The following is a 16,015-nucleotide window of genomic DNA, read 5'->3' as shown; positions in this document are numbered from 1 at the left end:
GAGATATAATTCTCAATATAAATCAGTGTGCAAAGCTGTAATGTAAAATTATGAGTTGTATAATTAGCGTAATTGTAGGAAACGATTTGTTTCCCTGATTTTAGAATCTAAATTGGACCTAATTATAAGTTGTAAGTGTATGTTAAATAGCCTCTGTATGAGAGAAGAATATATCGGAAAATCATTATTTAAAACCTTTCTTTGGTGTTACTCTGTTTGACATGGTATCATAGTAGGAGAAGTCTTTTGCCGTCACCGTGAATGAAAAAGCTATCCTATATTCCAGAATTTAATATTTTTCCCTTCAACAACTAGAAAAATTAGTCCCCACAACATAACATTCAAAATCTGGTCAAGAGAACCTTCATTAGTGAGAGACTCCCTATCTGCCAACAACCCCTCAAAATCAATGGAATGAAGACAATCTTTAGCGAAGACAATCTTTAGCAAAGACAACCCCTCTGCCACATATGATTTCATCTGAGATGAGAGCAATGGCAGGTAAGTCATTAAATACACCACGAGCAACATCAATGTTCCCCCTATGCACAAGCATTTGGTCAAAGTTAGAATTTTCAAGGTGGTGCTCAGCTGCATTATATTTTTCAGGTTGTAGTTGTTGGTGGGGTGCTTTTATCTTCACTGCAATATCAACAACAATTTTAAATATCAGCACCCTCTTGGGCTCAAGAGCTCCACTAATGGGACATGCAGTCATAACAAAAATTATTTGTGTTGTTGTTCTCATCATCCTCTATGCAGCCGTTCGAGGATTCTCCATTGCTGTCAAAAGCTGCATCTTCACGTCTACAACCTTCCTTGAGGCAACCGTTGCGTTAGCAGGGACTGTAAGTGTTCCCATGTACTGAACACCATCATGCAATAAATTGCTCACATGAAGATGGAGGGTTAAAGTTGTACCATGTGGAGTTATTATCTCTGACATAACACAAGTACCTTTACCAAGAAAATCTGGCACATCTACCCTAAGGGCTTTGACACGCATGTCATTAAACTGGGTAGCAACAGCAGTCCCCCTACATATCAGTGGTTGGACAGGTTCCATTTGAGACACCACTCTGATTTTTGGAATCCAAACAGGATTGGAGTGATTGATAATTACTGCTGTCTACCCAAGTTCTGCCAGTGTACCCTCAGTTAACATATGAAGCTCTTCCTTAGCAATATTGTCTATCAGATACCATAGTGCATAATGCTGCTTCTTTAGACGAAGTTCTGGATTGGGCTGCACCAACCCAACAGAAGAGAGGGTCCTGAGTATGTTCTCACAATCAACATCAGATTGTGATTCTGCAGTAACAAGGGGAACTTCAGCTGGTTGAGGAGCTAGTATAACAATTGAGATCTCCACCTTAGGATCAGTTTTGTTTTCATATTGAACAATGGCCTTAGTAGCACCCATTTGTAGATCCTTGTGAAATCCACAAGCAGCCTCAGTAGTAATGGTTGTGGACTCCATGGATAGGGTACCCCTTCTGGCAATTCCAAGTTGCTGAACCAATATGTTCTCCATCCGCAAACCAATATGGTTGAGGTCTGATTTGGCAGCCTGCACATTTCCATGATGATCTCTTTCAAGCATTAGCTGCTCTTTAATTTCTTGTGGTAAAATTTCAAAAAACAGTTGTGATTGATGTCTTAGTTTCTTTTTCCACAATCCACTTTCCACAAAAACATCATGAGCAAGGATCTCATTTAGCACTGCAATAAGGTTTTGGACCTCTGGAATGAAACCAATTAAGTCTTTTGAGATAAGTATCACACCATAATTATTGCCAAGATCAGCTAGTTTGCAAATAATATCTGTAATGCAGTCAGTCACATTTTTCAGATTCTGCTTCTTAGCAACCACCTCTTCTCCAATAATAGTGATATTAGGATGTGTTTGCAAGGCACACTCTAGTGTGATATGAGAGGCTGCACGTCCCATAAGCCTTACAAAGCGATAATATTTTTTTGTAGACCGCTCATCAGTCCTAGCATTCCCTATCATTTCTGCATATATCTTGCAAGTTGTATCAAGATTTAGTTTGAAATTTAAGTTATCAAATTCTCCAGAAAGACGAATTGCTTTCCTGCCTTGCAGATCTTCTGACCATTCCACAGAAACAGGCTTTTCAGATTGGGCTAAACATTTCGGGATCTCAGGCCGAAATGATAAGAGGAAGTTCCAAGTGACAATACTCCTATCCGCCATTCTCTCAAACACCTTCTCTGCAGATTTTATGAACATAGTAGGAACCTTCATAAAAAAATCCCCATCTCGAATTTCTGACGCTAAAGCCTGAAATCCGTCCAAATGCAAGCACTGTTTCTCAGCTCAACTAAACACCCTCAACGCCATTTTAGAGTTTTTTCCTAAAAAATTGAGGGACTTGAGAAAAGGACAAGACAAAATTTGGAGAAAATCGTCTTAGAAACTTACCCAAAAATCCGATCAAGTCGGTTTCCAGCTTGGATGCCGAGAGCGAGATTGACACTGAGAGTGAGAATCCGAAAGCCAAAGCCCACCGGATTTGTTTCTGATGGCGCTTCCTCCTTTTCCTGTGGCAAATAGCAGCAAATCGTGTTCTCACTTGTTACTGATGGTGAACAACAGGACATCGTAGCCGAAATTTAGAGTAGGGCTGGTCTGAAGAACCTTGAGGTGGGATGACGAACATGCCTCTACTTCGGATTTGAGGTCACACCCAAGTCAGCCTTTACCGAGGAGATTTTGGCATAATACCCTTCCGATTACCCACAGTCCCTGCCGCATGATTTCGGAAGTTTTGAGGCCGATTTTGGATTTGATGTCTCATACTCTGATTTCTGATGTGCACAGTCCCTGCTGTTCGGCTTTGGATTTCACTGTGAGGAGGTAATTTTTCTGGCCCTTGGCCTTGCTGCCTGTCCAAGACAGCGTCTGCCACTCCTGTAAATATTTCGTTCTCGGATGATTCAGGTTATATGACCTTCTTTGCGGTAGCGACTTGCTCTCTTGCAAAAAACTCAATGGAAGATTCATACCATGCGCGTATTTCTCCCGATTGTTTGTGTATTTTTTCCAATGAATCTAGCATAGCAATTCATTCTTCTGCGTGCATAGCAATCCATTCTTCTTGGGATGTAGAATAGCTCATTGTGTTACCGCTCTGATAAGTCCTGGATCTGACACATGGATTTGTAGGGAGGAAGACGAAGATCAAGCCAAAGGGAAGTTTAAAAACCCAAGTTTGAAAACCCTAGGTTCGTTAAGGAGAACGCACACCCCTGAGCTTGTTGAGGAGAACTCAAAACCCTATTTAACCTAAACTCAATGTTTGTCTTTCTCATTACTCTTACCACTTAAATATAGTTCGCTCTTACAAGGTTTAAGATAAAATATTACAAAAATACCCCTATAAATAAAATATTCCAAAAATACCTATATGGCCTATTAATACTTTAACTGAAATAAAGTAAAGTAAAGTAAATTAAAGAAAACCAATTAAAATAATAATGTTATTGCATGCATAACATAGAAGCTCTGTCAAGCAGCCAAAGCACAGAGCAACAACTTTGTCACCGAAAAAAAATACCAGAGTAGGTCTGCTCTGAAGTTGCCGTGAACGAAGAGTTGGTTTAAACCGGCTCCTGCATGTCTCCGACGACCACACCACCGCCTGAACGTCACCGACGCCTGCACCACAAAATTGAAAACGCTCTGTCGTTTCTGAAGACGTTCTGTCATCGCCGAAGATGCTCTTCTATGTCATCGTCGTGACTAGAGCCACTGTTAAAGAAGTCCGATAGCATTCCAAACGTCGTTGTGAACAACCGAGCCACTGTTCGGCCTTCCAACTGACCGCACCACTGATCGACGAAGAAAAAGCCGCATCTTCTCGAGGAAGAAGACGAAGGTACGAAAATAAATTTTTCGCTTCCGTTATCTTTGGTCCAGTTTTTTACTATTATGCAGAGAGACCGGAATCAATGACCCAAACTTGGTCAACCCAGCGGCTGATAGGACCAGTTCCCTAACCGGACCAGACCAAGAACCAAAAAAAAATTAAAATGGATGAAACTCGATAAGGATCATCACATAATCAAAACACTCAATCCTATGGAAAAGCTAACAACTGGGTATGCACTCACTGCAGGGAAAGAGGTCATTTGCAGTAGCGTTGTTACGAGATTATTGGTTATCCAGAGTGATGGGACTTCTAAAAAAACCTTAAAAAAAGATGCTAGGAAAGCCATGATGACATCCACAGAAGAAAATCAACTGCCTATGGCAAATGTTGCCCATCCATGTATTATCGGTAAAACATCAGTATTCTTTGCATATTCTCAGAATAGAACTTGGATTATTGATACAGGTGCATTTGATCACATGACAAGGGATTCCAGTCAGTTAAAATCTATCCTACCTTCTCCTCAATTCATTATTTCCACCGCCAATAATAGTGCCTCTCCTTTTACTGGGGAAGGATCAGTTATCTTGTCGAATAATCTTACATTAGATGTTGTCCTTGTTGTTCCATCTCTTGAATACATTCTTTTATCTATTAGCCAAATTACTTCAACTTTTGCTTGTACTGTAACTTTCTGGCCCTCATTTGTGTCTTTCAGGAAATTCTAACCCGAAAGATTCTTGGTTATGGTGTTAGACAAGACAAACTCTACTATTTGGAATTGACAGAGAATGGAGGATCGAAAATCAGTCAAGCAAATCAAACTAGCAGTGAAGACACTACTCAAGCAACTATATGGTTATGGCTCCCAAGACTCGGTCATCTTTCATTTGGTTATCTTAAGAAATTGCGACCACAACTTTTTCCAGGTTTGAATAATTTGGATTTTCATTGTGACACTTGTGAACTAGCTGAGAACCACCATATCTCTTATTTACTGAGTTTGAATAAGAGTTCCGAACTTTTTAAGGTTATTTATTCTGATGTTTGGGCTCCTGCAAAAGTTCCCTTTATTTCTAGAGCTCATTACTTTGTGACATTTATTGATTAATGCACTAGAATGACTTGAATATCCTTGCTTAGAAAAAAGAGTGATGTGTGTCTAACTTGTTGAATTTAGGATCCCATGAATAATACCTCAAGCGAGGGGAGAGAGAAAGAAAAAAAAGAAAAAAAAGAAGAGTTTTTGGGTAGAGGGAGAAGAGTAGGAAAATAAAATAGAGTAGAGAGAGAACACTTCACACGAGAGAGAAGAAAAAAAAACAAGAAACTTGCTTGATGAATTCCGAATTACAATCATCTATATTTATAGTTGAGGAGGTGATAGAGTCCATGAACAAGTAATTTTAGGACTCCTAATTACATTTCAACTAGAACTCTCCAAGATAAGTCTATCATGATAAGATTACATTATCTATTTAAGAGACTAATTTAACTCAACTACAAACACCTTCTTTAAGAACGTGAATCAAGTTAAAGATCCAACTCTTGGTCTTATCTTATGGGTTAGACATGATCTTCTAGCTCATGTAGATAGAGATACCAGCTCATGTATCCCCATTCAGAAAAACATGTATCTTCTAGCTCATGTATCTTTGTGAGTCCCACTTGATCTTCAAATCTTCTATTTAATTCCAACACATGTTCCTTATGTTTTAGGTAGAGCCACTTTGTATGAGGACTCTTGTTGACATCTCTGAAGCTCATGTTGGGTCCCACCAGCTTGTTAAGCCATGGTGGGTCCCACATTGTAACACTCCCCCTCTAGCTAGGGGTGAGAAAACATCGTAGATGCCCTTGCTGCAAATGTTGGACAAAATTTTGTGAGTGACTGGTTTGGTGAGAATGTCTGCAACTTGGTTCTGTGAAGATACGTGCTGGAGAGATAATATGCCGACAATGAATTTTTCTTGTATGAAGTGGCTGTCTATTTCTATATGCTTTGTTCTCTCATGGAAGATTGGATTTGATGTGATGAGAATTTCAGTCTGATTATCGCAATATAGATTCATAGAAGCTTCATAGTAAAAACCCAGTTCAGTTAGGAGAGATCTGATTCATAGAAGTTCACTGACTGTGTGTACCATGGCTCTGTACTCTGCTTTTGCACTAGACCTTGCAACTACATTCTATTTCTTGCTCCTCCATGTAACCAATTTTCCTCCAACCATCGTACAATATTCCGAAGTAGATTTTCTGTCATCCGGGGATCCGACCCAATCTACATCTAAAAATCCTTCAATGTTGAAGTGTCCATGATTTTTATAGAGGAACCCTCTTCATGGTGCTCCTTTCAGATATCATAATATCCGTTCTAGTGTTTGCCAATGATTGAGTTATGGTTTGTGCATATATTGACTCACCACACTACCTGCATATGAAATATATGGCCTCGTTACGTAGAGATAAATAAGTCTTCCTACCAATCTTTGACATTTCCTGACATCTACCTCTTCTCCGGTACCTGCACATAATTTTGTATTTGAGTCCATGAGAGTTTCTGCTAGTCTACATCCCAGCATTCTAGTCTCCTTTAGTAGGTCAAGGACATACTTCCTTTGAGCTAATATAATTCCATATTTGGATTGTAGTACTTCGGTACCCAAAAAATATTTGAACAGTCCAAGATCCTTTTTCTTGACTTCAGTCCATATCCTTTCTTTTGTCTTTTGGATGCCCTCGGGATCACTGTCAGTTATAATAATGTCATCAACATATACGACTAGAATTACCTTGCCTTTCGGTGTGTCTTTAAAAAAGACAGAGTGATCTCTAGAGCATCTATGAAATCCGGCCCGTATGTGTGCTTGGCTAAAGTTTTCAAACCATGCACGAGGCAGCTATTAGAGACCATAAATAGATTTTTATAGTCGACATATGAACGCCCCCTCAACCACACACCCAGGTGGTTGCTGCATATAAATGTCCTCCTTTATATCCCCATTCAGAAAAACATTTTTTAAATCAAGTTGATTGACTTGCCAGGAAGAGTTAACTGCCAGAGATAATAAAAAACGTACCGAGTTTAATTTAGCCACCAGAGAGAAGGTTTCTTCATAATCAACGTCATAACATTGTGTATAGCCTTTAGCAACAAGGCAAGCTTTCAATCGAGCCACAAACACATCCGGATTGTGTTTCACCGTATATACCCATTTGCAACTGATGGGTTTCTTTTCTACAGGAAGGGGGACTAGAGCCTATGTCTGATTTCCATAAAGAGTCTACATTTCTTCATCCATAGCCGCCTTCCAGCCTGGATGTTTGAGAGCCTCCTGATAGGACTGTGGTACATGTACAGAGGAAATAGTTGATAGAAATTGACAACAAACAAGGGATAGATGATGATGAGACACAAAGTTGGTTATGGAATAAGAAGTAGAAGGTATGGTGCATGATCTGGGCTCTTTCCTAATAGCAATAGGACGAGTATCATATTCTGTGCCAAAAATAATCGGAGAAGAAGGACTTACTTAGTAGGATTTGACAACTCAGCAGGTGTGGTGTCAACTAGTGTTTTTGGGGGCCGACTAGTTTCTACAACACGGGGCACAACCAGTCGAGGAGAACCTGGTACAGAAGAAAACTTGGAGTAGCATTATCAGAATAATATGGAGAGTCTTCAAAAAATGTGACATCCTGAGACACAAGTAAATGCTGAAGAGAGGGGTTATAGCAAACATAACCCTTTTGTGTGCCCGAGTATCCAAGAAGATACACTTCACTTATTTGGGATCAAGTTTACTATGTTTTTGGGAGGAAATATGGACAAAACATTGACAGTCGAAGATTCTCAAAGGAATTGAAAAAGGATCATCATCAGGTAATAATAGAGAGTACGAAGATTTTTTAGCAAGAACGGAAGAGGGTAACCGTTTTATAAGAAAACATGCGGTAAGAACTGCATACGGCCAATAAAAATATGAAACTTTCATAGCATATAATAAACCGCGAGCTACATCAAGAATATGACAGTTCTTCAGTTCGGCTACACCATTTTGTAGAGGGGTGTAGGCACATGATGTCTCATGAATAAAACCATTTTCTTAACAAAACGAGTCAAGATCTTTGGATGTGTATTCTTTGGCATTATCTGACCAAAGGACTTTAATTTTCTCCCCAAACTAAGTGAGTACCCAATTAGAGACCCAAACTGGGTCAACCCAGCGGCTGATCGAACCAGTTCTCAGCCGGACTTGACCGAGAACCAAAAAAAAATTGAAATAGATCAAACTCGACAAGGATCATCACATAATCAAAACACTCAATCATATGGCAAAGCTAACAACCGGTCATGCACTCACTGCGAGGAAAAAGGTCATTCGCAACAGCGTTGTTATAGGATTATTGGCTATATGGAGTGGTGGGACTTTTCAAAAAAACCTCGAAAAAAGATTGTTGGGAAAACCATGATGACATCCATAGAATAAAATCAGCTGCCTACGGAAAATGTTGCCCATCTAGGTATTATCGGTAAAGCATCAGTATTCTTTGCATATTATAAGTATAGAATTTGGATTATTGATACCGGTGCATCCGATCACTTGACGAGGGATTCCTGTCCGTTAAAATTTGTCCTACCTTCTCCTCAATCCGTTATTTCCATCGCCAATGGTAGTATCTCTCCTATTACTGGGTAAAGATCAGTTATCTAGTCGAATAATCTTATATTTTAGACTGTCCTTGTTGTTCCATCTGTTGAATACAAAAATTTTTTATTAGCCAAATTACTTCAATTCTTGCTTGTACGGTAACTTTCTGACCCTCACTTGTGTCTTTTAGGACATTCTAACCCGAAAGATTCTTGGTTATGGTGTTAGAAGGGGCAAACTCTACTATTTGGAGTTGATAGAGAATGGGGGATCAAAAATCAGTCAGGCAAATCAAGCGAGCAATGAAGACTCAACTATCTTTCCTTTGGTTATGGCACCGAAGACTCATCCATCTTTCCTTTGGTTATCTTAAGAAATTGTGACCACAAATTTTTTCAAGTTTGAATAATTTGGATTTTCATTGTGATACTTGTGAATTGGCTAAGAGCCACCGTATCTCTTATTTACCGAGTTTGAATAAGAGTTCAAAACCTTTTGAGGTTATTCATTCTAATGGTTAGGGTCCTGCAATGTTTCCCTCTATTTCAAGAGCTCGTTACTTTGTGACATTTATTGATGAATGCACTAGAATGACTTGGGTATCTTTGCTTAGAAAAAAGAGTGATGTGTGTCTAACTTTTTAGAAATTTCACCAAATTATACACACACAATACCATAAGTAGATTCGTGTTTTGGAATATGAATATGGTACTGAGTTTGTCGATGCTTCTCTCGATAATTTTCTGAACAATAATGGAATTTGTCATTAGACCTCATGCACCTATACTCCCCAATAAAATGGATTGGAAGAGAAGAAGAATAGACAACTTTTGGAAGTAGTGCGTGCCTCCCTCTTTGGCATGAACATGCCTCAGTTTTATTGGGGCGAAACTGTCAAATCTGTTGCATACAATATCAATCGAACACCTTTTCGAGTTATAGACTTTTAAACACCTCAACAAAAATTGCACTCCCTAATATCCATTCCCCATCTTCGGAATCTTGAACCCCGGATTTTTGGGTGTACCATATTTGTACATATACCAAAAGTCTTGCGAAATAAACTTGATCCATGTGCCAAACGATGTGTTTTTGTTGGCTATTCTAATTTTCAAAAAGGTTATCGTTGTTGTGATCCATACACCCGAAAGCTCCAAGTGACACTAAATGCCTCTTTCCATAAATTAATGCCTTATTACTCAAGGGGAGTCTCTCGGAATTCACTTTAGGGGGAGAGCTCAAGTGAAGAGAATGTTCAACAAGAGAATAGTAGAGCGGCTGAGTTTATTGTGTTAGAAGCAGTGAATGAATTTTTTAATCAACAAGAGAATAGTGGAGGTGCTGAGAGTTTATTGAGTTAGAAGTGATGAATAAATTTTTTAAACAACCAGATCATCATGATGTGAAACAAGACCATGATCACAACCATGAAGCCGAGAGTGAATCATTAATTTCTCCTGATGAACCCTTAGAGTTGCCTCTGTCTACACCATCAACTAAAGAATCAACCTAGAATGTTCCTCCTCAGGTAAATACGAATCTTGTGTTTGATGAGTCTAATGAAATATGTGCTCCGATAGAAAATATAACTCCAAAATTTCCACAAAAATTGAATAGGGGAGTTCTAAAGAAATAGTTTGAACCTGATCCTGAAGCCAAGCCCAAATACTCAATCAACAACTATGTGTCCTCCCATAGGTTGACTAAATCGTATGCATTTATTGTTGATCAATTATCCAATTTTTCTATTCTTTGTAATGTGCGGGATGCATTAGCTGATCCAAAATAGAAAAAAGGTGATGAATGAAGAGATGGAGGCTCTACAAAAAAAATGCCACTTGGGAACTTGTTCCACAACCTAAACGAGTGAAGACAATTGGATGTCGATAGGTGTTCAAGGTGATACTCAAACCGGATGGAAGTATTGAAAGAAATAAATATCGCCTAGTTGCTAAGGGATATATGCAAAGGTATGGGATAGACTGTCAGGATACTTTTGCACCAGTAGCTAAGATCACATTCTTATATCTATACCAGCAAATCGAGACTGACCTCTACAACAATTTGATGTTAAAAAAGCCTTTATCAATGGAGACTTAAAAGAAGAAGTCTACATGGAGCTACCACCTAGAGTTAAAAAGTAGTTCTTTGTCAAGGTGAAGTCTGTAAATTGAATAAGTCATTATACGGGCTGAAACAATCACCGAGAGCATGGTTTGGAAGATTCTCGGCTACAATGAAGGAGCTTGGCTATAAGCAAAGTAACTCAGATCATACTTTGTTTATAAAACACAAAGAAGGAAAAATAAAAACTTTAATTGTGTATGTTGATGATATGGTCTTAACAGGAGAAAACCCATGTGAAATGCAAGCTTTACAGGAGTATTTAGCCACTAAATTTGAAAAGAAGGATATCGGGAAACTCAAATGTCTTTTGGGAATTGAGGTTGCAAGATCAAAACATGTAGTCTTCCTTTTACAATAAAAATATGTGTTAGATCTTCTAGCCGAAACCGGAATGTTTGAGTGTAAACAAGTAGAGACGCTGATAGAAACGAATCATAAGCTCGGAATTCTCCCAGATCAAACCCCAGTAGACAAAGGGCATTATCAACGATAAGTTGGAAGATTAATCTACCTATCACACACAAAGCCAGATGTCGCATATGCAGTGAGCGCTGTGAGTCAGTTCATGCATGCACCAAGTGAAGAACATATGGAAGTGGTCTATCGGATCTTGAGATACTTAAAGAGTGCTCAAGAAAAAGGTTTGTTAATCTCAAAAAAAGGTATCTCTAACATTGAAGTATATACATATTCTGATTGGACAGGTTATCTGACCACCAGAAGATTTACATCTGGTTACTTTACTTTTGTGGAAGGAAATCTTGTCATTAGGAAAAGCAAAAAAAAAAGGTAGTATCAATATCAAGTGTCGAAACTGAATTTCGAGGCATGGCTCATGTTGTATGCGGGTTGTTATGGATAAGGAATATACTGAGGGACTTAGGTATTGAATTTTTTAAACCTATGAATCTCCACTGTGATAATAAGGTAGCCATCACAATTGCACAAAATTTTGTTCAACATGATCGCACTAACCATGTTGAAGTTGATTGTCATTTCATCAAGGAGAACCTCGATGCAAAGATTATACAATTTCCTTTTATTCAATCTGAGAGTCAGCTGGCTGATATGCTCACGAAGTTAGTAACAGGAAAGGCATTTCATGATATAATTGACATATTGGGTATGATCGACATATATGCACGAACTTGAGGGGGAGTGTGCAAAGTTTTAATGTAAAATTATGATTTTTATAATTAGCGTAATTGTAGGAAACGATTTGTTTCCCTGATTCATTTCCTTGATTTTATGTTCTAAATTGGACCTAATTTTAGGTTGTAAGTGTATGTTAAATAACCTCCATTTGAGAGAAGAATATATCGGGAAATCATTCTTTGAAACATTTCTTTGGTGTTACTCTATTTGACAAAATCCTCCATAATGTATGTGCAACACAGTCAGGAAGTTAAGGTTTTTTTTGCTAGAAGAAACTTTTCAACTGCTTGACCTTTGCTACTTTAGATGTCGATTTTTCTTCCTAAAAAATCTTATTTCAAAGATTCTTTTTTTATTTTCAAACTAAACTCAAAGATCTTTCTACTGGTATATAATTTGCTATATGAAACATACGGTAAGAGAGTGAAGTATCATAATGGTTAATTAGTTAATAGTTAAGTTGATCGAGAAGAAGATGGATTATATTAAACTGGAATTGGAACACTTTTTCTGATAATGGATGATCTTCTTCACTGGATACTTTTCTTTGGTGTCACCCACAATGAATACTAAATGCTTTTTGCCGTCAATCCTCAAATCGGACAACGGGACTAGAAAAAGTGGAGCAGATGTGAACCCTCTATAGCAAGAAGAGAAGCGTTGACGATTGTGATCCCCATCCAGCTGAGACTATTATGAACTTGATAGCGTGTCGTGTTACTCAGCGGCACCGTGGCTGAGTCACTGAGTACTATGTTCCTTAGTTTTATATTATTGCATTTTATATCGATTTAGGAGTAAATATGCCACATGGGCATTCTTTTAATTTTCCCCTTAAACTCCGGTTGGTGTCAAGCTTATGTAGGAGGGAGAGATGGAATATGAAGAGGCAAATATTATTTTGGCCCAAAAAAAGGATCCCGAGTTCTCCTTGACGAGCTCAGGGTTGGAGTTCCCCATTGACGAGTTCTAGGGTTGGAGTTCCCCTCATTGAGCTCTGGTTATCCTTGTTTATCACTTCTTCTCACCTTCCCTTTTCAGTTTTACTGAGCTCATGCACAGAACAGTAAATTTGGACACGTACACTAGTATCAGGTGATGTTGTTCTATTTTTAGTTGAGCATAGCAGGGGATTACAGTCTTGTTCCAGCGAGCATAGCAGTGAGCTGTTGTTCTGTTTAATCGAGCATACCAGTGGGTTGTTGCCCAGTTATCATCGAGAACAACAGGGTGCTTGTTAAGCACCTAGCCAATACTACCCAAAAGACCGGCTTGGTATGTAGTGAAAAGCCAAGTACTTAACCCCTAGATCATAACAATACTCCCACCGTTATGAACCGACATCCACAATGACCCACTCTTGCTACCTGGTCCTCTTTTTGTGCTACATAGGTCTCATGGTCGCCCCCTTCGGTATTCGAACTCGCAATAGTGGTATAGCTCTGAGCACCTAGCCAATACTACCCAAAAGACCGGCCTGTTAGGTAGCGGAAAGCCAAGTACATAACCCCAAGATCAAAACAGTGTTGCTGTTCAGATCTAGCCAATCCCAGCAGTCTACTATTATTTTGTTCACTGAGCATGCTAGTGGGGTGTTACCCTGTTCCAACCAAGAACAGTAGTGTGCTTCTCTTCAGATCTAGTCAAGCACCATAGGGAGCTGCTATTCAGCTTTTGTCAAGAACAAATGGGAAGAACTTACCCTCTCAGCTCTGGATCTATCCATCCCACGCCGTGTTACACGATCTATGACAAGGGACCCTAACATTTTGGTATCAGAGCAAGGTATCAATGGGGACCCGTCCTAAAGTGGGAGCTGAGAAACATTGCCAGAGAATTGAAGGCAGACAATGCAACTCAAATGGTAGAAATGATGGAACAAATCACAAGCAGAGTCTCTGAGATTGTGGTTGAATCAAATCGACCCCAAGACATCACACGAAGGATGGAAGAGCAATCTTTTAGCAGAGGAGGAGAACAACATTCGAGGTGCAATGGTCTACTGGCACAAGGTGGAGGGTCAGTACCCAAGTACACCAAACTTGATTTCCCCACCTACATCGTGTCCATCAACCCCTTAATCTGGGTACACAAATGTGAAATTTTTTTGCCCACCAAGGCACAACTGAAATAGATAAAGTGTGCATTGCTGCTTTCCACTTGCTAGATGAAGCACAACTCTGGTTCCATCAAGTGGAATTGGGTGACATGGTCATAGATTGGGAAGAGTTTAAAGAGTTGTGCACTATACGGTTTGGACCACCAACTTACAGCAACCCTTTGTGAGACGTGGTCTTGTTGAGACAGACCGGTTCGGTGGAAGCACCAAACTCAATTTCAAGAAAAACTAGCTCGAGCAAGCCACCTAGTTTGAAGAGACCAACATGTAAATCTGTTTACAGCAGGGCTAAATGAATCATTGAAGTTGGAGGTGGAGGTCCACACACCTCCTGATTTGGGCCGAGCTATGAACATGGCTCGGGCAATGGAGGCAGGACAGCACATTCAGAATAGGAGGAGTGGTTGGAAAGGGGGGAGAACCAGTGCACCTAGCTGAGAGGGGAGAGGAACTACTTGCCTCCAGTGAATGGGCCACTAGTGCCACCACCCAAAACTACTTCTGGCCATATTGTGGCAGCAACAACTAGAACTAGCAACTCACCACCCCCAAATATCAGAAAATTAATCGGGATTGAAATGGCTGACCGAAGAGCAAAGAACCTCTACTATAACGAACCTTACCGGGCTGGCTGCCAATGTAAATGATTGTTTTGGTTGGATTTGGAAGCATGGGCAGAAGAAGAAGAACCAACCAAGAGTACTCAAGCGGAGGTTGAACCCGAAATTTCCTTACATGCCATTACCGAATAGAAGTCGGCCAAAATAATGCAAGTGCGAGCAAAGGTTACTGACCAGGAAGTTGTGGGGTTAGCGGACTCAGATAGCACCCACAATTTTCTCAGTGTTACAACAGCAAAATACCTCCGACTTGGCATCCAACCTCACCCAATTGCTATGGTTTCAGTCGCCAATGGTGAGAAGGTTCTGAGGTATAGGGTTAGCAAGGTGGTACAATTTTCCATTAGTAACACCCTCTTTACCACTGAATTTTTTGTCATTCCTTTAGCTGGATTTGATTTGGTGCTCGGGGTTAAGTGGTTGCAAACATTAGGCCCAATTTCATGTGACTTCTTGGCTTTAACAATGAGCTTTATGTCAGAAGGCAAACCAGTATTGTTAAGGGGTAGTCACGCTACAGCCGTCCCCCATGTCCACCTATTACACGAGCAGCAACCACCGGGCAGCAACATAGTCAAGTTACTAGAGGAGTTCACTGACTTGTTTTAGGAGCCTTCCGGTCCTCCCCCCCCCCCCCCCCCCCATTGAGGCACTGTGACCACCAAATTTTTTAAAAGCCGAATCAGATGCAGTGGTGGTTAGACCCTACTGGTATCCACACCTCTAGAAAGATGAAATCGTACAGTAGTGCAAGACCATGCTGGAACAGGGCCTTATCCACACAGTCGTTCCCCATTTTCTTTGCCGGTTATACTAGTTAAGAAGCATGATGGCACATAGCAGTTCTGTGTGGACTACCAGGAGATCAATGAAAAAACAATCAAAGACAAGTTTCCCATACCAATGCTGGATGAGCTATTGGACGAATTGCTTGGGTCAACAATTTTTACCAAGTTGGATTTGAGATCGGTTTATCACCAAATCAGAATGCAACCTCTAGATATCAAGAATACCGCATTCCGTACTCACCATGGACACTTTGAATTCATGGTGATGCCTTTTGGGTTATCCAATGCACCATCCACCTTTCAGTCTTTGATGAATGAAGTATTATGTGATTATCTTAGCAAATTTGTGTTGGTTTTCTTTAATAATATTCTGATTTATGTCAAATCAACGACACAACATTTAGAAGACTTTTGGCTTGTTTTCCAACCCCTCCGAGCACATCATTTCTTCGTGAAACGCTCCAAATGATAATTTGGGAAGGCCCAAAAAAAATTACAGCAATCATCAGCTGGCCTCAACCGCACAACATTTCAGCCTTAAGAGGATTTTTGGGGATAGCAGGCTACTATCAGAAATTTATACAAAATTACGGACCACTGGCCAGTCCATTGACCAGTCTTCTCAAGCGCAACGCCTTCGTTTGGGATGGTGGAGCAA

At 39.8% G+C, this 16,015-nt stretch overlaps 1 protein-coding gene across 3 annotated transcripts; it reads right to left on the bottom strand.

Moving 5' to 3' along the window:
• Positions 1-207: 207 nt before the first annotated feature.
• LOC137956665 (pyrophosphate--fructose 6-phosphate 1-phosphotransferase subunit beta 1-like) lies at positions 208-2,904 on the bottom strand. Of its 3 annotated transcripts, XM_068804242.1 has the most exons (3): positions 2,663-2,904; positions 2,447-2,565; positions 208-2,379 (listed from the first exon to the last, which is right to left on the bottom strand). In XM_068804242.1, exon 3 carries the CDS (start codon positions 2,267-2,269, stop codon positions 1,130-1,132), a length of 1,140 nt encoding a protein of 379 aa, XP_068660343.1. In that variant the 5' UTR covers positions 2,270-2,379; positions 2,447-2,565; positions 2,663-2,904; the 3' UTR covers positions 208-1,129. The 3 variants fall into 3 exon arrangements, with proteins under 3 accessions (XP_068660343.1, XP_068660342.1, XP_068660344.1); XM_068804241.1 differs by lacking the exon at positions 2,663-2,904 and having other exon boundaries at positions 2,447-2,651; XM_068804243.1 differs by lacking the exon at positions 2,663-2,904 and having other exon boundaries at positions 208-2,305; positions 2,447-2,651.
• Between the last annotated feature and the right edge of the window lie 13,111 nt (positions 2,905-16,015).

The sequence above is a fragment of the Aristolochia californica genome, unplaced genomic scaffold (genome assembly GCF_029961685.1).
Source record: "Aristolochia californica isolate CCGP_79_NKW_82.1479 unplaced genomic scaffold, dmAriCali1.0.hap1 SCAF_2, whole genome shotgun sequence".
NCBI lineage: Eukaryota > Viridiplantae > Streptophyta > Magnoliopsida > Piperales > Aristolochiaceae > Aristolochia > Aristolochia californica.
The sequence above is the reverse complement of the archived record's forward strand: the minus strand, read 5'-3'. Positions and strand labels throughout refer to the sequence as shown.